This window comes from Neodiprion fabricii, chromosome 3 (genome assembly GCF_021155785.1).
Source record: "Neodiprion fabricii isolate iyNeoFabr1 chromosome 3, iyNeoFabr1.1, whole genome shotgun sequence".
Classification (NCBI taxonomy): Eukaryota; Metazoa; Arthropoda; class Insecta; order Hymenoptera; family Diprionidae; genus Neodiprion; species Neodiprion fabricii.
This window is the reverse complement of record NC_060241.1, coordinates 37,173,712-37,195,414: the sequence shown is the minus strand read 5'-3', so window position 1 is coordinate 37,195,414 and position 21,703 is coordinate 37,173,712. Positions and strand designations below refer to the sequence as shown.

The window sequence follows — 21,703 nt, the reverse complement described above, 5'->3', positions numbered from 1 at the left end:
GGATTTTAACAAAAATTGGTATACCGTGGCTTTCGACATCACTGATTACAAATCTGAAGAAGGAATTATTATAAACAAAATGGGAGATTCAATACAGCGAAATTTGTGCTAAAAACTTTTCAGATTACAATAAAAATTAGATTTTGGAAATTTTGTGAGGATAAATTATAAATTGATATAAGTTGCACCGAAACCTTCACCAAATAAAAGATACTGTCAACTCTGATGTTAACCGTATTATTCAATATCATCTTACTTCGACGAATTTGCTGCATTCCTGTATTATTAGTTAATTATGGTCATGTATCAAACTTAAACAATAAATACATATAACGAAACAAACACCTATCCAATAAGACGTTGTACACGATAATGTAATTACAAGTTACTGTAAACGATTTCGATAATTTTGGCTTCCTGTCATTATCTATTTTTGTGTGATACGTAATAGCTTTTAACTTTTCGTTTCTCTGTTTTTTCCGGACTCGCTAATTGGGAATATCATCGATACTGATTGGAAAATGGCGAACACTATGAACCTGTGGACATCCTTTACCACTACTGGGTAAATCTCGAATACGTCCACGATAGAACATCCGATAATCAAAGAGGATGCTCGTTATTGGCTATAGTTGACAACAACAATCTTCTCTATTTCAGAATTTCGACGACGTCGGAATCTGATAGCGTCTAGTTTTGGACTTCTTTCGTATTTCGTGGTAATCGCCTCCGGATAGGAAACGAATCTCACGTGACGCTAGAAATGAGATACGATTACCTCAAAGAACGGATGCAGTTCTGGGATCATCTCACTGTGGCCACGTCGTGGAAGTAATAGCTCTCACGTCTTGGACACGAATTTCGAGCTCTTCTCGCATTTCTGACATTCGAATGATCAATTTTGAGAGGGACTGGCGACTTTCCAACGCTGCGACGTACTTTAACTGCCAACGACTGTTTTCATGGTTTACCCTCTTCTGGTCTTCGGTCAAACCTACAAAGAACACCTTGAAGATAACCTAGATGGTAACCGGAGGTCATCGAATAATGTAAACAGTTCCTTCTGACGTATAAACCTGTATATATCGATATAACATGTTAATTCCTAAGTATACATAGAATCATAGTACTTTTTTTACATTTATAGTAATATACAGCTATGAAATGTAGGTATTATAATATACAGATGTAACATTCTAAATTAATTGGCCCGGCTCGGTGCAACAGTATGGATTGATTGTTCAATTTGACAAGGTTCAATTTGATCCATGGACAAACATATTGGATCTACCGTCCTTATAATCGATAATTCTTCAATGCTTACGGTCATTCATTGCTATCGGTGATGCATTCGCAGGCAGTCTTGCTGCAAGAAGTGCTTTCAAGCCGGACCTTTATGAGCTTACACGACTGTTTATTGTTCGTACATATGAATGGTGATAACATTCGTCAGACCCAGGCGTGTCGTAAACCGTGAAATAATACGCTTTGGGTGATATGGAACATTGAGCCAGCGCCAACAATCAATAACAAATCCGCAAGTATGGTATCGCGATGCTTACAAATGCATGTAGCTTAATCGTGAGTCGAAGTTTGAAATTAGGAATTCATTTTTCTTCTTCTGCAGTCGCTCAATTGCGTTCTTAATTTTTTCTACGATAGAATAGCGATTCCGTAGAATTACTACCTCCAAAGAGGACTGCGAAGTATTATAAAGACGTATTTGAAAAATTCAAGAGAATGACGACAGTTCACTCACCGTTTTCCCCAATGATTACAACAGTTCAGTTTCATTGGTAGAACACTGTTCAAACCATTACCTATAATGATTACTTTAAATTTAAATTCATTTGAAATGTTTACCAAAGGTATCACCACTTAACTCGACAATCATAGCTTATTTCTATGCGAGTATAGTTACTGAAAAGTTAAATATAAGATACAAAAGCGAAATTATATACCGACTTTATTTCGATCGAGTCACCGATCTTGGATACATTTTTATCAGTTATTCAAATTATGTCAGAGAGTCTCGTCCGATGTCCGACCCGATCTTTCAAAGATCGTGCGCCGACGGTGGAAACCAATTTTCAAAATATACTTTCACAAATCCAGCACCTTTTAAACGTCAAAATAAGGCACCACACTCGAATTTCTTTTTGTTTCCAATCGCGAATGTACGAACGAAAGTTTTAATGCCGGATCTTAATCGAGCTACGCTAATTGCAACTACTTGTTCCGGGGACGAAATTTACTCCATGATAGTTTTGAAACCTTTCGTCGTGTTTTCAGAAAGTCGTAAATTCACTCAATTCCCCTGTTACTCTAATTGGATATGTCCTTGAACTGGTATATGAACTCCATTTACAACCACCCTGAACGGTACCGCTGCTAGAAAAAATAACCGATTCACCTCAGCTGGCACTTTGTACTCTACTGTTCTGGATCTGAAAGTGTAACGCAAGGCAATCGTATGACTGGGGTACACATTAGACTATACGAGTTTCACTGACCTTATGGCTTCAGAGAAAGTTCATTAATTGCATACGCTTGTTGATGTTTCTGAACACACGCTGTTCTTGGCGAACAGCACTCGTATTTATTTGTTGGCCAAGTGATGGGGTGAAATCAGCGTATCGTTTGACCTGAAGTCATGTCATTTAGCGGAACTTGTAGGTCGCGAGAACCTTAATTACTGAAGTTGGATAATCCCCGAAACAAGTGTTCCTGGAATGTACGGGTTCGATTACACGTATCACAGTGATATACCTAAACTACACTTTCATTATATTGACAATTTGACCCTAAGAAGTGACAAATATAAAAGTACAATTTTTCTCAGTTAATATTTCACGTCATTTTTTCACCATTACTATTACTATTATTATGCATTATCGGTAAGTTTATATGTTGTATACGTCAATATTGTTGCTTTTGCATTAAATATAGGAGAATACGTCACGCTTGCCGTCACACGATCCTGTAGTAACTTGTTCTCGGTTCTTGCCAGATCTGTCAAGTTACTCAGTCGTGTACAGCGACGCTTCATTTACACTAAACTTTTTACAAGCTTTTTGCAAAGTTCTCCGTTACTGGACCAAGTTTAGTGTTTCCGCATTTTGTAGAGTAATGTGGCTCATGTATTTCCAATAGATGGGAGTTTATGGAGCCTGTTAAAATTCCAAGCTACCTGATTTTTTACAATTGAATTAACACCGCGGCATCTTTTCCGCACTCATACATATTATTGCCAGTGACATGATCGCGAATTTAATTCACATTGCAAATGTTGTAACAATTTGTTCAAGTAACAACTGCACCCTTCCGGTACCAGGAATTTTCGTAACTTATTGATGTGTTTTCTTCATGATTCAAAAGAAAGAAAAATAATAATTATACATATTCTTTTACAAAATATGAGACGAATACGTAAATTACTTTAATGAATCACCAGAAGCGTACGAGATTCCAATAATTCACCGTTTCATCGATATCTTATAGGCCTTTTTTGCTACGTATACTAAAAGTGTATTGCATACTTATGTATTTGCGAACAACCGCAAATTGTTGAAACTATAAAATTATAAAAACACGGAGGGTCTCGGTACTCTACAATCTATGATTACATATTAATTTTAACTGTTGTAGGACTTGACTTTCACTCTTTCTCTCTCTTTTTCTCTGTTTTCTAACAATGATAAAAAAAAAAAATAAACGTACCCTACTTTTGTAACTGTATTATTTTTCATTTCGTAGCGTACCTGACGCTGCATATGATTCATGTACTAGCGTAAAAGCTAGCTCATTATATACGGGGCGCAGATGTGTTATAATGTTACAAAAAATCGTTGCCCTCTCACTAACAAGTTCAACTTCAATATACCCTTCTAGTCCGTGAATAAGTAACCTCATCGCTAGGTGCTACTTTACTGTTTTAATTCCAGCAAATCTACCACGTCAGATGATACGCTCATTACGTTAAACCGTCTCCTCGTTGATCGGTTTTGTCGTCTTCGTCGCTCCGCTGTGAGGACAGAAAAATTGAAGCGATTAACGATTAGTAAAAATTCTAAGGTTCTTATCGTCTGAAATGTTATAAAAAGTCAATAAAAAAAAAGCTGGTAACACTACAAACTTCAGTGCAATTATGGAAGCGTGAGGAGAATTATTTTCATTCCACGAAAGAAGATGAGTTTATTGCGAAAGCATTCTTCGGGAAAATGAACACAGCTGACAATGAGCGACAATCAGCTTTGATAGCTGCTATTTGTAATCGTGAATTCGAGTCTAGCCCTACCAACAGGCATGTTTACTTGGCGATGCCGTTCTTCTTTGAATCATCCTGCATCTCGACGATCACGGTGTCTGGGTCCGGTACTCTGCTCGCCGAAATGCAGCCATTTGCAACTGTGGTGGGCAGAACAGCTTCTGACTGCGTGTAAAAAATGGCCCTACCTTAGTCTCTGACTTCAACCATTGGAGAATCAAGCGTATAGTAGCCAAGTAATATCGGTTTCGAATTGGGCGTTCCATCGTTACCTGATACGCGGCAGCGTCAACCGCCATGAGTTCCTTTTTCGACAACTGTTCGACAACCGCAGCCGCGTAACAATCGCCCAGCATGTTATTCGTGGTTCGAACGCGATCGCTGAAAAAATATCAGCAGAAAAAATTATACTCAACGAGACGATCGATCGTTTCAGTAAAGACTTCTTGAACAATTCTCGACTCACACAAACCAGTCGATAGCAAATAGAAGCGAGACGTCCTGAACAGGAGCGTCGATTGCACTGAGGACAACTAGAAGAAGTACCAAAGCTGCGCTGGGCACCGATGCGGATGAAACGGAAGCGGCAGTCGAGGTCAGTCTGCGAGCCAAGAGACGAAAAGTTGAAAGAGCCGAGGATTGACGCAACGGTGAATCACGATTATACTCACATCACAGTGATGATCTCTCCAAAGCCGAGGTAGATCCCGTTCATTTGAGCGATGAAGATGCTGGCTACAGCGACGAAGAGAGCAGTGCCGTCCATGTTTATGTTGCAACCGATGGGCAGGACGAATCTCGTGATCCGCGGATCGACCCGGAGCTTTTCGTTCATCAGCCGAAAGGTGATGGGAAGAGCGGCGGCCCTATATGAAATTACGTTAGAAAAATCTACGAAATTCACGCTTCATTAGGGGGTTTTCTTTTTTTTTTTTTTGTTTTTTTTTTAACGACGTCTGCCTCTCTGCGAATACTGCCGGGTACAAGGCCATTCTGGCTTTGTTTCTCGTGGTATAACAAGATGTTCGCGTGTACTTGTTTATTTTACCATTCATGTATTTACTGAGGGTGCTCTAGGGTATCGCATTTCTTTACGGTCGAGGAATCGCGAGTGTTCCATTCACTTTGATTTCGTATATTGGAACGTGTTCGTTGACCTTAAAATATTGGAGTATAATTTTGCGAGTAATTGCATGAAGAAATTCATTCCTGTACAAAGGAGATGAAGAAAGGAGAGTGGAAGATTGAGATAAAAGAAGAAAGAGAGATATGGATCGTGCAGTGCCATTTGTGGTACACTTCCAAATTTAGGAAGCTTAAAAACGTCAATTGAACTGTCGCCGTGAAAAATCAGCCAGAATGCCCAGTGCGAAACTGAAATTTAACATGTGGTGAGTGAAGGACTGAATTAGTTTCACAAGCAGTTTCGTGGCCGTCTTCGCTGTCCTGGAACATACAAATATCTTTTATCCGCGGCCATTTTACTTACCAAAACCCTTATAGAGACCACCTGCAAATGGCCGCATGCTGCATTCTAATACATCATCATGATACCATATAGTATGTTCAGAGACTGACTCAGTTCAGTACTGTACTGTACGCTTTTCTGTAAAAAGTTAATCCACACACAATGTTGAGTTAATGAGATTTCGGTTAATGCGATTTGTGTATTAGACATGACAGGCTGGACCAGGATAACGGAGGTCAAGGGTATGGCACACACATTGCGGAGAGGCGAGAATGAAAGAACGGATGAAAAACACACGCGTCTCTTTTTCTATCCATTCGTACTTGAAGCGGTCATTATAATTAAGCGTTCTGCATACAGATTGCAGAATACGTTTAATCACGTGGAGTGAAAGCCATCGAACTGAGAACATTTTTTTGTAAGAATTATAAAAAACATTCTGAATTCAGTTCAATGTTTTCACCGTCACAGCGAAGATGTAAATAGTTTAACTGTGCCGTGTAGTATAAGGATCGAGGATTGAAAGGTATAATGATGAAATGTGAAAAACTGGGGAAATGATCGTTGTTACACGTGACCTAGCTTTCAGAGTCTTGGGAAGGTCTGCTCTGCTCGCCATCGTCAACACCAATCATCACCTGCCAGAGATTAGAGTCAACGCGAACGAATAATATTTTCCCAGTTTGCATTCATGTTCAAGGCACGTTATTTCTATATCCTATCAATTAAATCAGAACATTTTTCTCCGGCGTGAAGGTCCTGGCTTTGATTGATCCAAGCTCGCACCTCCACGCCTGAATCAGTCCAGGTGTTACGGAGTTTGCCGATCTCCGACCCATAAATATCAAATCGAACCGTTGCAATGGTCACTAGATTTGCCTTAGAGCACATTTGCACAAAGCAAATCACGTCTTTCGGCATCGCAACGCAGTTGCTCCGTTATGTTGACCTACTTGTTTTAAACTCAAAGTTTGAAAGTTGCCAGCGATACCGGAAACCTGCGAACTTTTCGTGGAATTACGTTACAAGGACTCTCGGATCAGCATTCTAAGTATCACCCGGAACTGCATACCTCTTGGGGACGGGAAAATGTCCCTCAATGCGATCGAGGATGGCCAGAGGTTTGACGGGAGAGGCCGTGGCATTTCACAGCGTCTCACCGGGCTGAAAACTACCGAATGATTTTCGGAAACGCTGTGCAATGCTAGCCAAAGGGATAATGGGCTAGGGAACACCGCGGCCTCGCAAAGCCTCCTTACACGCCGGCTGTAACAGAGTCGCTTCCATCTTAAATTAGGTTGATTAATTTTGCTCCGGGGACTCGGATTCGCGAAGTCCGATTCCTCTACTGATCAGATATTGTACATATATTGTGAACAAACGACAGAAGGTACGAACTATACAATCCAAAGGAAAGTAATATTGCGTGTTGGAAGGGTAGACCAATTGCGAAGTGACGGTTGACAAGAGACAAACGAAGCCCGAGGCCCTGTGAGGCAAGCGATAGGTTCGATTACAGGGTTTGTGGATGGCCGGGGACTCACGTTGAAGCCATGGCGAAGGCGGTGAGGGTGCCCTGGGCCAGACCCGCGTAGAACTTAAAGGGGTTCTTGCGGACAAAGGCCAGATAGATCAGCTGCATGATAACCAGCTGATAAAAGAAGACGCCGACGACGACGGTAATGATGAACCAGGCCAGCTGCGACATCACGAGACCAAGATCATCGACCCCGAGTATCTTACCGGCGATCACTGATGTTATTCCCAACGGTGTCAACCTGCTCGAAAGAAAGGATGCGTCATAACTGGGCCCCAGTAGCAAGGAATCGTCGGGGTAAGGAATCACTCACCACATCACGCTGGAGACCATTCGCATTATCACCTCGAATACCGCCTTGAAGAAGTCGATCACTACTTGACCCTTCTCGCCTAGAGTGCCCAGGAAGGTGCCGAACACTAGACAAAAGAATACGATGCCCAACGTATTGGTGCCACTTCTGTACCGCACCTCCCTGGTCAGTTCCTCTTCGGGGAGACTCTCCGGAAGCACCTTCACCGAGTCGTTCAGGATCGACTGCTGCTTCGGGACATACACAGTGTGTGCCTGAAAGGTCCATAAGAATGCTTAATCGGTTGTCCGTGCGTGAAGCGAGGAATTTTTCGAACGTTAAAAACAGCAACGTAATCTCATCGATCCCATGCAGTGACAGATTGACCAGGATTGTAAACTACGTCACGTAATCAGAGCGGCTGGCTTGCGTAGCATAAGTCGCAATTTTACTCTCACCGCCTTTTGCTCTATATGTTCGCGGATTTATTATTCATACTTTACACTGAATGGCTGGATATTACGAACCTGCTGAAAAGCCGCTTGAAACAGATTGTCCGGGAACATGTTCCTGCGAATGGAATATAAATCTGGGATTAGTATGACGATGAAGTTTGCTGTACGTCACGGTATGACGAACAGGAAACGCAAGGTTCTGATATTAAACTTTAAAGGAATTTTTCCCATGGTGGATTTATGTTCGGTATAAATTTATTTTACACTCGGGTGATTTCGCAATCTTCTATACTAAGCAGAAACGGAGATGATAAGCATTCTGCTTGCTGAAGCAAAGGAATTTTTAACCCTCGTATAGGTCAGTGGGGGTGAATTTCACCCCAAAGATTTTTCAAACTCATCGTAGAGTCACTTAGTCGTGGAATTGGGCCTCTTGGCGCCATTCTTCATGCGAAATAAATTCTTTTTTTAAATTTCACAATATTTAAACAATCAATTTTAGTTGGCAAAACTGAAAGAGATTTTTCTGCAATCCTTAAATCCTTTTTGTTAGATTTTTAGAATTCATTTTTTACGCAAAATATCACGTTTCGGGTGAATTTCACCCCCTGTGAGCGTTATGCGATTCTACTGAGGTGTGACCTACTAGGCTTAACGAAATGTGTCCAATCGGATATTTACAAGTCTTTGCTGAAGACTTTAGCTTAATTTAACTCGGAGTTGTAACATTTGTGAGATGTTTGTATGTCATTATCGTCGTAAGCAACGATCATTGATTTTGACGTTCAAACGTATGGTATCAACTGTAGGTTCAAAGGAGATCGGGGGGTCTCTTTGGTTTTGGCAATCCACTCGATGGTCAAAGTTTCATCATGCCTTTGAATTCCAAGCGGCAACTCTATCTAACCAGCTAGATTTGGAATCGGAATTTATTACTTGGTGAAAATTCTGCGCTAGGATCTCTATTGCCTGGTGGATATAGTCAAGACATGCCGTATTGATCGATATTACGACTGCACGAACAGCGTAATTTATTGAACTATGGTAGGTAGTACTTCTCAAACTCTTCAAATGTCGATGTTATCCTATCTATCGGCGTTCGAGTTTTATGTTTTATGTACGCTTCAGTCGATACTTCAATTCAAGACCTCTTGGGGACATGACGTTCGTCCCATTTCAAAAATTAATTTGAAACAGCAATGTTGATCTATTGCACTGGTACAAAACGAAACCAATTTACCTTCTTTTGAATCGAATAAAGGGAAAAAAAATTGAACTGTTCTCAACCAGTTGGAACGTAAAAGTTTATTTCCGTTCACTGGGTAATACGTTGCTAACAAAAATCAAAATGTCGTTCAGTTTAAAGTCAGTGAGTAATTTTCAAGCATTTCGGAAAAATAAGACCGCAATGATGTAACTTTTATTAAGAGTTAAAAAAAAAAGGAAATGATGGATGGCAATTGAAGAGTGGTTAGTGAGTAAATTCCGAACAGAAGGTAAAATTTAGGTGATGAGCTCAGAAATTTCCGTTCTCGTTGTCGGCTGCATCGCAATACAAATCATAAAAAAAGTTTTCAAGATTATACGTATAAAGTGTCTATAAAGTTTCGAACTTTTCAGTATAAGATACGCTTACATTAAGGAAATGCGAATTGATCGTGACTTGAAACTCGATCGCTGTAACGGTTATCGCTGTTGAAAGTATCGAAGCACTCTTGGCTTGCGTCGAAACATGTAATTAAAAGTTTTTAGCCCAACTTCATTTGGCAGGCTTTGCTTTCGGCAGTTGAGGCGGAATTGTTTGAGCCGGAATATGCAGAATGAGCAAATCGCCGACAACTGACAACGAGTGCTGAAGTGAGTGAAAAAATATTACACGTCACAGGGTGTAGAAAAGTGGGCAAAACATAGCTTTCCACTTACGTAAATGTACCAAATCGCAAATTCTTTACTTTCGCACGGCTTAAATCCTCTGCGTTACAGCGCAAAAACGATTATCGACGTCGAGTCGAGAAGCTGCTTCGAGGTCTTGAATGCGAGCACAAGTGCATACCTTGGTATCGTATCTCGAGAATGGTCTCACGGTATTTGAAAATTGGGGTCGCTCTCAATGTATTTTTGCCCTGATTTTTTCACCTTAAAACTTTTACCCGCCGTTGCAAGGCTTCGCTGAGTCACACGGTGACACAGATTCGCTCATTCGAAAGAACCGGCTTTGATCCTGAGGGCACACACAGCGCGCTGCCCAATGACGTCTACCGTTTACTTCTACGGACGAGACTCTACACATACATTGTTTCGCGGAGATTCAGGGCTTTGCGGAAAGCTCGGTGTTGGTGGATGCGACACTCGGTAAGCCCGGTGTTTTCTGACGCGGGGTAACAGTGGGAATAAGAACCCGTCACGAATCGATAAACATGCCCCAGACCTACACTAAGACCAGGAACTGTACTACCCTAACGTCATAGCGGCTGATTAATAAATGCCTCGTGCTTGGCTCACGGCATTACGGAATTATGATTTTTCCATTTTTTTTTTTTTTTTTTTTTGGATCAAATATTTCAAATCCTTTGCTATCATAAAGCAAACCGCGGAGGTCAAACAAAGAGCACGGTGAATATTGAGGGTAGATATACATACCGCTGTATTAAGGGGTAGAAATGCCCTCGTAAATTGGCATAAGACGATTGAGCCAAGTCAAAGGAATGAAACTGTGACATATGAAGTCCTAATGTTGGACACCTCAAGTCGCGCGAAGCAGCATTTGCGAATAAACATAATCGCCTTTCTCCTGAACTTTCCCAACTGGAATTAGCATAATAGAACAAATGTGACTTTCGTCAGGTCTCAAAATAGCGTTGCTATGTTTCTGTGTAGTCCGTAACAATCGAAAGTCTTCTGTTCACTTGACGGATTGTTTCCCCGATCAAACGTACCTCATGATTGACGCTGGCAAGAAATTGCTTGAAACGTTCATATAATTCCCCTTTCCCGTTAATTGATATTCGCTAGCAGTATGTTGTACCGTATTTCATTAGGAGATAAATAGTAACAGATTGACTGTTTGATCATTTGGCAACGTGTGGCCATTATGAAATACCGAGGGGAAGCCGTTTGCTTCACCGTAAGTTCAAGTCGCGATTGCAGATGGTTGTACCAGGGACAAAAGCTCAAATAGGGTGCTCGGGATCTTTTCTACTATTTGGTAAGTCACGAAACTTGCCTAGGTTAGTCACAATAATCGACGTGCACGCTGCCTCGAGCTGCAGCGTTACGCAACTCAAGTTGAGCCACAAGCTCTTCTGCGTGTCATATAACTGCCGAGCTCACTCTTCATCTCCTTACTTCGCGGTCTGGCCTCCCATTGTGAAGCTCATTACCGTTAAGTCACTAGGAGCTCTCCATTTACAATTTTGCAATTCAAGCACCACTAACCGTGGCCTTGACTGAAGAAATTTGAGTAGATAAAGAGGGCCGTGCTAATACCGATGGGAGCTGGTGGTGGATACCCGATTTAGCGGAGCCAGATTATCAATTCCATTACCTTCCCAGGTCCAACAGGCTATCCAGGATATTGACGAGTCTGGCACGTGGCGCCGTCGCTGGTGACTCCCTGAGACCCGGATCTCCCGGGTGAATCGCTATGACTAAAGCCACTCCGAGTATGGCGTTGAAGAGAGATGTCAGGATGAAGTAGACCAGCGTTCTCACCGCAATCTTGCCGTTCATTCGAGCGTTCAGACTCGCCGACCCTGGGGAGATACGGAGATGCAAACCATTACGCTCTAAGTTTTGCCCCTGTAAATCGTTCCCTTGCATTCATTTGCAATGGTGATCGACAACGAGTACTTTGATCGGAGTTCGTTGGACGATGCTCAGCGGTGAGGTCACTAAAGAAGGTCGATTATTTGAGGAAAACAATCGATTGATGGATGGGTGAAGGATTGAAAATTTAACCGATGTAATTGATGGACGGTGGGTGGATAATCGAAGAAATTTCAAAGGGCTTGCACGCGATCCTGTCCGCTGAGATGGCTTCTCCGTTATTGAACACATGTGACGTGTATAGCACGGATTTGCAGAGAAACCGGTGGATAGATATTCTGCGCGTGTCGGTTGCCTGTTGTTGAGGGGAATCCGAGTTTTATTTATTCACTAAATTATTCACGGTACCATTTGCGATATTCGAATCGATGTGACCTTGCCTGCATTTCTGCGAATATCGTTGCATATCAGAAGTTCGTCAATATTACGGTGCCCGGGTCAGTTGTTTGATAAAATCTAACTTCCGAGAATTCGGACCGCCCGATAATAATTCAGGGTTGCATTTTAGCGTAGGAAAAATATCACGAATGAAAAAATATATTCGGATTTTCTTCCTGTATTGTATTAATTCAGCATATATATGTATATCAGCGACAAGATGACTGATTATTATTTCGCGTTCTATCATGAATATTGTATGCGAGACATTCTGACGTCGTCATTAATTTAGAATTCGTGTTAGGATCAGCGATGTTATCGTAACTTACGGCGTTACACCAGAAGTCGAGCGAAATTCATGTTTCTCGCAATCGGGTCAGCCAACTCGGATTTCGGCTAAAGTGACTCGGTGGCAAAAATAACTCTTTGGAAATTGAAAGTAATGCGATGTAATAACGTGATGTTGAATAAAAGGAGTGCGAATTAGGTGCAGGCACACAGTTCGTCTCGCGCATTGTTTTCGGTCAACATTTGAGTTCATCGTACTCCATATTAGATGAATTACAGAGAGTTCAATTCAGCCTGACTGACTTACCCGATATTAGGCTGGCTATTACCAGGGGCAGAATCATCAGCTTGAGTAGTCTCATAAACAGCTCTCCGGGGTAGCTGATCAGCATTACTGCATTGCCGCCTAGTTCAAGGGGTCGCAATCCGAAGCCTGTGAACAGAAATGTCACGGTCTTAGATCGCATTTCGCTTAAAACTCATCACATTTGGTCGTCACATCGAAAAAATGTTTATTTGAATTGAATAGAGCTGCTTTCAATCATCTTCATTCCACGGCGATTGCAGGTTTGTTGTGGATTTCTTGGTTCGAATCCCACCGTGGCTATTATTTGCATTTTTACGTATGCAACGTCTCTGAAAATTATTTGCTGTGATAATTATGTTCGTTGATTAATTTTGGCCAAAAAATAATCGAGCATAAATAATATCTCTGAGAGCTCTTCAAAGCCTTCGGAAAGCTCTTCAATGTCGATCGATTTGAAGCGGAAAGTGGTGAAAATATAACGAACAAAGAAATCCTTGTAAACTTGAATAAAAATAGGACACTCCAAGTCAGTCGATAATGACTGCGGACCATTGCTCGCTTTGTTGCGACATTGAAAGCTTCCACGACTCGTAAACTTCAGGTCCTTTAAATGCAGAAAGAAATTCTCCAAGCAGAATAAAAATTTATCGTATACAGATCTCCGGCAGCGTCTTCGTCGACAAACGTGAGTGATGTATGATATAGTATTCCAGAATATACGCTGATGATTAATCATTTGTCCATGGATCTAAGCTGGACTAAATGTCGTGAGAACTTACAAGAGCCCGGTTCTATCCTTCGGAATATCGAGAATTCGATTACGGAACGAACGTAGAGCAGCATGTATAAGTTAGACCACTTATATCTAATTGCTCCTCGTCGATCCGTACATCAAGAACTGGTGTATCAAATAAAGTTTACAGTTATTCGGTGGTCTAATTAGATCAGGTTCACACACCGTATAAGCTCGCTATTATTGATGCATGTGCCTTTCGTGCAGTTTGAGCCTCTTGGAGGACCGCCAAGATCATTACGTCCAACTATCCCACTGTGTATAGTTTTGATCAGGCAATAGCTTACGCGATTAGACTTAACTAGAACGATTTGCGTGATCTGAGATAATCCCTCCCACTGTTTAGCACAAGCCAGTCTATAGGTATTCTATCTGGACTGTTCATGATTTAAGTTGCTTAACGTTATCCTTCGTGGAATGGTCGATCATTTTAACAATTCGCCATGAGGAACGAAGACTGATGCCCCAGTGAATTAGAATAATTCGCAACTGCGTGCTGCGCTGCTATTGCAATATGCGAATGGTTTTTAAAACTTCAGGGTCGATTGTTGCTGCGGTAATCTCGTTATAATAATATTACGTAACCGACGACGCAGAAGGGGTATTTCAGCTAATTTTAAGTAGACGCGACATTTGACGGAAGCCCTTGAAGGATATTAGTATCCCTTACTTTCGCAACGTCTGCTGAACTGTTACGTAATGATGAACGGAAGCTCGACTGCAATCCAGGTGATACCGTCTAATTGCCCTCAAAAGGTAAGCCAACGTCGTTCATTTGGCGCAGACGTTCGAGCTAGTCAATCAAATCAGCCTACCAGTTTTAACCAGCAAACTTTCCATGCTTATGACATTCCATTACCTAGTCGGACGAACTTGATTGAACGTTTTCGCGTGACCAACTTTCGGACCTTGTAATTTACTCTGGGTACGACTCACGTGACTCACAAACACGACGCATTGCTGAAGCTAGGATTTGATTGTCGTTCACATTATTCGCACGAGGATAATTGGTACGAAATTGCTTTTTATCGAATTTTTCTTTTGTCGGTTGGTTTTGCGGCCTTCCTAAGTAGTAGCCTAACTCAATTCATGGTCTAATGCCCATGTCGCATGAGTTCCTTGTTGAAGTATAATTTTGGCCAATTAAGTACACCAATTTTAATTAACCACTATAATATTATGAAACTTTTGTTGCGGCTCAGACTATTGATTATTCAATTGGCACCGAAACTTGACGCTGTCGATTGATCTTTAGTTTCAGAGTTTTCCCGCGGTTATATCGACCAGGAAAAGGAGCTGAAACTTAACTTTGAATTTCGCACAATTCTATGAAATATTTTTTACAGAAGGGATGCAGGTTTTTCGCCCAATTCGAAAAACTGAAATTTGTAAGATCGTAAGATTTTGTAAAGCGATGGTTCGTAAATTACAAAACCAGGAGTCATCACAAGCTTCACCAGAAGAAAATTCGCACGGGATTGGTGAAAACTGGAATAATACTCGTTCTCTTGTTACAGAGGAATAGTTCTAATACAATTACTTGATTACTTTCAATTCCAAGATCAGTTTTTCTAATAACGATAAGTTAAACGAGTATATTTGGCGGTCAGCCGGATCAACTGGTACCAGTTGACATTAGTTGCGCCAATCACTCGAACGAACCACGATTAGGTACTTGACTTACCGTCACGCGGATACATTCAGCAAATCAAACTGATCCCGTATTTCAGAGTCTAACAATACACGGACCAATAAACATTTATCCGACTATCGCGAGCACTGTGGAGAAAAGCCCACGAGTTGCACGTTTAAAATAAAATGAGTCGCATGAACGCAAGCCCGACAAGTCGGTAAAGTCACGACCAATGAATATTTGCAATTCAGAACCATTCTCTTCTCAATATTCTGCGTATTTTTAGTCTGTTCTCGATAAATGATTGAATTTTTGTTCGTTCTTTGTCCAGTACTTATTTAACCAGATCCCTTACACAAATGAGCATAATAAGTTAAGCATCGACAATTGGTTTGGTAAAGTATCAATCGAGGGTCATTACACGTCCTGCAGTATTGTCCACGGCTTGCTTCTCCGAGCAGATAAAATTAATATTGCGCTCGATATGCACTTGCACTTCATGCATCCACGCTTCTGTGAAGGCACCAAACTCAGCGTATGCTCCGTATAGTGGTAAACTCGTTCAAGTGTTTCTAATTTCATCTTGTGCATGCAGGCGCAGGTAATAGAGGCTCGTGATGCATTTAGGGCATTTTAGCAGCCATGATTTCAAAATATGCTCCACCTTTGTTTGTTATTGAAAGTTAAAATCTAACATTTTGGTGACTTGAAAAATTCACGACGGAGCTGGGAATCGAACCTAGCATTTAGAGATGCTTTGCCAGAGACTTACTCCACTAGACCACCTAGCCGCCATGACTACGTTGTTGTTAATTTTTCTTATCACCTGTATTCGAATTTTTGTTCTTTTTATGCTTGGTGATTATTTTATTAATTGACGGGCTTTAAACGCTGTAACATAATGGAGATCATGCTGTTTGTTTGTTATTGTTTTTCGAAGTGAATTCAACTCGACCAAAGAGAGGCAAAAGATGATCAACCTTATTAAGAATTTTTGTGTTTTATGATTTGAAATAAGTTTTTCTAGATTAGCTTCTCTCAGGACTAATAATAAAACATACTTCTCAATTCTGAACCCTTACGAAAAAAATCCTTATCTCGGATACGACTATGTATCCTCGAATTTTTTTTACTGGAATGAGAGGTACAAATATACTTCCAAGTTGAGAGTATTTTCTGTGAGTGAAATTTCGTCTTACAATTAGGTCGATCGAACAAAGAAAACTTCTTAATTTAAAATGGTCAATAGCTGAGAAAACACGAAGAACGGTATATTTAGCCTACATTATACAATCACAAAATACTGCAAAGTCAGACTCGATGACTGTCAAGATTTCAACGATGAAAATAATCAATCCTGCGAAAATGGACTTATCAATCAGGAAAACATGCGATCTTATGGGATCGGCAATTACTCCTTTCTGAATAAACCAAAATTTGTTATACCGGCGGGGCCGGCAGGAAATCTTGAAAATCGTACGAAATACGAAGAATGATTTACTCACCGAGGATGACGCCAAGCAGAACACCCGACAATGTGATGAGGAGGAGAAGGTTGTCCTGAATCCACTTCCTCGTGTCGGCTGTCACCTTGCGGGGACCCTGCGAGGCCAGGACGTCCTGCCCGCCCATTTTGGCAAAGAGGTACTCTGAAAATCGGGCCGATGATTTCTCCTCCATTTCACGGGTCGCAATGCCTTCCGGAGCGGTAGAATTAAGGGAACCGGACCCTTGGCTCGTTCGCGGTCTCGCTCGGTGGTTGGCGGGGCCCTCGAATCGCGTCGCCGGGTTGCCGTTTTGAGAGTGTTTTTGTAAATTCCCGTCGGACTTGCGGCTACCCCCGAAAACGAGATGGAGGATCCTTTCAGCGTTCACAGAGCCCAAAAATCCGACCGTGATACCGAGCTTCGTCGCCCAAATATCCCCAGACACCCGGCACGTGCTTCGCCCGACGATTCCCTCCGGGAATATCGGATCTCGGTTCGCTTTACCGGGAATCAGGCTCGATCGGATTTCCGTTTTCCCGGATTTCAAGCTACCCCCGGTGTTTCAGCCCGACTCGGAAACGTGTACCGAGAGACAAAAGTCACCGCGTTCGTCTTCGAACCGAGTCGAAGTCCTGCGAGTGCTTTCGCAGCTTTCGAGAATGATGTTAAATCGCGAGGAAGGGATGACTCCGTTTAGGGGTGGTTTCGCGCTTCGTACCCTGCCGTTTTCGAACCTCGGCGCGCCAATGCGACCGATGCCTGGGTCAATTTCCACCGTTGGGCACGGTCAGTTATCCCTGCGGGGTTCGCTCGACCCTGCAGAACACCTCGGAGGATTCAGCAGCAGCGCATCCTTTCCGAGGATCCTTCGGTACTTTTGGAAAGCTGCTGACCGGTGCAGTTTCGCGGTATAATGCGTCCCCTCAGACAGACTGCAAAGGAGTGCCAAAGCGTCGCTGGGATTTTTGCCTGATGCGTTTTCGTCCGAAGTCGAGCCCTGACTGCCGTACGACGTCGGCCATTGCCGTATTGATTGCAAGGGAGCTTCCGAGCTTCCAGCTCCTCGGCAACGACCTTTGGAGCGCTTGCGCAAGCTGCGATCTATCTCCGTTCCAAGTACACGCCAAACACTTCATTATTTCCACACGTTGAATACATAATAATTATACGCGCGCTACGATTCTCCTGGCTATGGTGTAATACTTTTTCGATGAATTCTCACATATACGTTGAAAAATTTACCCACAGTTTAACGCTCGAGTGCTTTTCTCTGATTTTTTTCAACCACGTTGAAATTGAGTCGGATATTTCCCGCAACAGTGTCTGTCCTTTTTCTCGGTCAAACTGTGAGACTGTTGCATCTTTGATTTGTAAAATTCAAGAACGTGAGAGAAAGAGAGACTTTTTTGCCGAACGATGGAATCTTATGGTTAACTCCCTCCCCGCTAGATCACAACCCGACAAAACTTCCAGCAGACGCCCCTCATTAGTTCCAGTAGCGAAATATTAGGGTCTGATCGAATTCAGAGCGTGTATATAATTAGATAAAACTGAAGAGATATTGCGTTCCGAGCCATTAGCGGAACCGACTCCTAACCAAATTGCTTTTTCAACCTCGTTAGAGTTTAGGTAATCCACCTAAATTTTGACGCTATTAAAATTCCGGCGAGCTCACTCGCAGCTGACCGCAATACAACAATTTTTTCCCCAAGCACTTTCAGCCCCTTGTTTTCGATTCGTGAGTTACTAATACACCCTATAGAAGAAGAGACGGACGTTTTAATGTTAGCAGAACAATTCGTGTGGTGCCAGCTACCCGGCTGCGGGATAACCAATAATTGTGAATTAATGGATATCTCAATCGGCGCGAATACCTGTACCTATAATATTCATGCGTCAGTTTACCGTTTAAGTTTCAATTTCAACTGACCCAGATAAGCCGGGAATCGCGTGCGAATTTTATTTCCTAGCTCGCATCACTGCGACAGTTGACATTAAACTGTCAAAATGCCATTTCGAAGAATGGCAACGAATCGCCATGTCTATTAACGCAGCCTTTACGCAGCTCCAACAACCAGTTGATCACCCAGCTGAAATGACCGCGCGAATAACGCGATACGCTCGTTAAGCCTGATGTCGTTGAAAAATTTCACTTTTTGCAGACATGTAACGAGTATGTGATGGGAAATTTTCGTTCCAAGTAACACGAGGTACAATCTTCTACACGCACTTGAAGCTAGCTTTAAATTAATTTTTTGCAACTGTTTTGAACTCCGAATTGAAAGGAGTAGTTGTTTCGCATGTTTCGTACTTGCTCACGACGTTTCAAAAATGTTATAAATTCTGACACACCGTCTGACAAACATTATAGTATTCTATTATTACATTTCAGCACCAGTGACATTGCAGATTACACTTTCAGAATCGTGTCATTGACATTTCATCCAGCCATAAAAGCGAGTCTGTTCTTCTGTCGATCCTTATTCCGTTCACTTTTCTTCCGTTTTTTGATTGCTTATCAGCATCTCAAGGCCCGAGCAATTTCGCAGTGAAACGAATGTCACGGATTGACCTTCCGCCGAGGGTTGGACCTGGCCGATCGTTACATGTAAGTCGGTCCACGCGTGCTTGACGCAAAACCGATATGACCGGTGGATTCGAGAAACCGTTGACTCGGATTTCTCTGCACGCGTGTAGATCCGATCAGCGGATAGTTTTCCGCCGATCAATCACCGGGCGGACTTTTTCCCAGAAGCGAATCTATATTTAACGAATGTGAACGGAGGTCAGAGGTCGCGAACCCTACGACTAGGGGAACATTCGACCGGTCGAACCGATCCGAATGGCCCCACCAGCCCCCGCTCAAGACTAAAATCAATCCACTCACAATAAGTAGTCGGTACTAAACGCGCTTAATTCGAAATGGTTTAAAACGTGTTAAGCTACTCGCTTACCTCACAAATACAGAGCGAAACTGGAGCAGGTGATTCCGCTTGTTCGCCGAATCTAAGCCGCGGCTATCCTGTGCGGAAAAAGTGATCAGTGGAAGCGAATCTCGAGAGGAAAATTCACATCGAGTATATTGTCAAGGCTCAGCTGTCGGAATTAGCTCTGTATTTTAGTTCCATAAGAGTTTTCGCTTATCATTGTAGAGTGAAATTTTTGCCACAGAAAACTCAAATTCCTATCCAAGTTTCCTGAAATTTAGTAACCTTTACGTTTTTTAGGAATCGGACCATCCGCTTGCAGGCAGACGTGAAACATTTTCGCGGACTTCTGGCGCTGGGCCAGGACTGTAATCGCAGATGCCCTTGGCCGCGTCTCTCCGATACCTATGTCCAGACTCGAAATTATAAGAAAACATTTTGCAAACCGAGTGTTCAACCGAGCTGAGCAAAAAACGGAGTTTCAATGCTGTAGCTGATTGTAAGTGAGATAGTTGAGATTCAATTTCGGGAATGAAGATGTTCGGTACAGCTGCTGGATTTATCCTGGAACGTCATCCGATTCGCACTGGATTATCGTTTATCCGTACATCAATTGCGGCTGTAAACCGCGGCTTGAGACGTTAATTGTTTGCTGTTTCCTCTGTTTGCTTGTTGGAACACAGCTTGTGCAAAATCGTAGCAGTAATTGCCCCGAGACCAGATTGCCACATCTTGAATTGAAACACGTTTTCTACAGTTTTGCGATCGTGAAAAGACTAATCGGACTACGTACGTCAAAGGCGAATTATCGATTGACAATTTTATCGTCTAACTACCGATCCCGACCGGCAAGTTTTGCGACACGGCAGCGATGCTTGGAGCTTTTGATAGTTACGAGCTCGAGGTGATTAAAAGAAGTGGATTTTTTTCCTACTCAGGAAAATCACTTTCTTCCTCAACGCTGACTGGCCGGACAATAAACCGACACTGTGTATTTATCCACAGGCTGTATAAAGTGTTTTTTGTCTATTGCGCAGCTGTCCGTTTATTCAGGCTTCTTTCTTCTTTCTTTTCAGAGGGGAAGTAAAATACGCTCATAGTTGTTGGTCAGCGAGTACGATGTTTGGAAAGATCTTCACGCTTACGCAAACTTTTCCTTATTTTGTTTCTGATCGTGCTCCAAAATCGTGTTGAAACGTCTAACGATAGTTGCCGAAACCGTTTATTCTGAGTATTCGAAAAGTTGGACAATTTCATTTTCAAACGTACGATTACCTAAGATGCGACGGAAAATGTAAACCTGAGTTACGTTTTGCTCTAGAGTTTCCAACGTTTCTATTGTCTCTTTAGCCTCAGCTCGTGAATTGGAAACTAATGTATATTAATTAACTGCATAGATTCTATCGAGATCCGAACATAGCAAAACTGATTTTGTTTTCTCTTTTGAAGTCTTGACATTGGAACGGAACTTTCATCATCGCGAAAGGAAAACTCACCTGCAATTGCACGAAGCCCTTTGAAATGGAGTCCTCTTTCCTCTTTGACCGTGAAATTATCAAGGTTCTCGGAGATGCATGGCATTTTACTCTAGCCAAGGTAGTTACCTCGATAATTAGTTTTCTTTAATTTAGCACTTTTGCGCCTCTGCGACGAGAGGCAGAAATGTGGAACTCGACAGTAGTGTGAGTCTGTGCTGGTCAGACGCCCACGGAAACTTGACTAAATGAAACGAGCTTTTCATTCTTAATGCAACGAGGTCGCAGGCGGTATTTCATAAGGGGCTTCGTTCACCTCTGACGGCGAAGAAAGAGGAAGACACGTGACTAATTTGCGCCTGAAGAATTATTGGAAATGTCTTACACAGGAATTAACATCACGTACAGAAAATAAATAACGCCCACTGTTGTTATTTATTTTTTTTTTCTTTATCCACCACGTCGGTGATTCCTGCTGACCATTTTCGTCTAGTCAGGTTAGTTGTGCATGTTACACTGCAGGCTTAAGAACGATCGACAGCGACGTTTTATTTATTCAGCAATATTCCCG

At 42.1% G+C, this 21,703-nt stretch overlaps 1 protein-coding gene across 6 annotated transcripts; it reads right to left on the bottom strand.

Moving 5' to 3' along the window:
• Positions 1 to 1,949: 1,949 nt before the first annotated feature.
• On the bottom strand, positions 1,950 to 21,379 carry LOC124179219 (excitatory amino acid transporter). Of its 6 annotated transcripts, XM_046563421.1 has the most exons (13): positions 21,154 to 21,379; positions 19,685 to 19,752; positions 16,749 to 16,892; positions 12,818 to 12,943; positions 11,564 to 11,771; positions 8,092 to 8,134; positions 7,586 to 7,839; positions 7,280 to 7,513; positions 4,939 to 5,133; positions 4,734 to 4,868; positions 4,540 to 4,648; positions 4,314 to 4,432; positions 1,950 to 4,024 (listed from the first exon to the last, which is right to left on the bottom strand). In XM_046563421.1, the coding sequence occupies exons 3-13, from the start codon at positions 16,873 to 16,875 to the stop codon at positions 3,979 to 3,981; spliced, it is 1,596 nt and encodes a 531-aa protein (XP_046419377.1). In that variant the 5' UTR covers positions 16,876 to 16,892; positions 19,685 to 19,752; positions 21,154 to 21,379; the 3' UTR covers positions 1,950 to 3,978. The 6 variants fall into 6 exon arrangements, 5 of the variants coding, with proteins under 5 accessions (XP_046419377.1, XP_046419379.1, XP_046419378.1 ...); XM_046563423.1 differs by lacking the exon at positions 16,749 to 16,892; XR_006869988.1 differs by lacking the exons at positions 19,685 to 19,752; positions 21,154 to 21,379 and having other exon boundaries at positions 4,298 to 4,467; positions 16,749 to 17,799.
• Positions 21,380 to 21,703: the final 324 nt, after the last annotated feature.

Excerpts from the sequence above, each read along its gene's own strand:
- LOC124179219 (XM_046563419.1), bottom strand. The coding sequence starts at position 16,923 with ATGGAGGAGAAATCATCGGCCCGATTTTCAGAGTACCTCTTTGCCAAA. Across the intron at positions 11,772-12,817 it reads AATAGCCAGCCTAATATCGG|GGTCGGCGAGTCTGAACGCT; the intron begins GTAAGTCAGTCA and ends GTATCTCCCCAG. Across the intron at positions 4,433-4,539 it reads TTGACGCTGCCGCGTATCAG|TCAGAAGCTGTTCTGCCCAC; the intron begins GTAACGATGGAA and ends TTTTACACGCAG.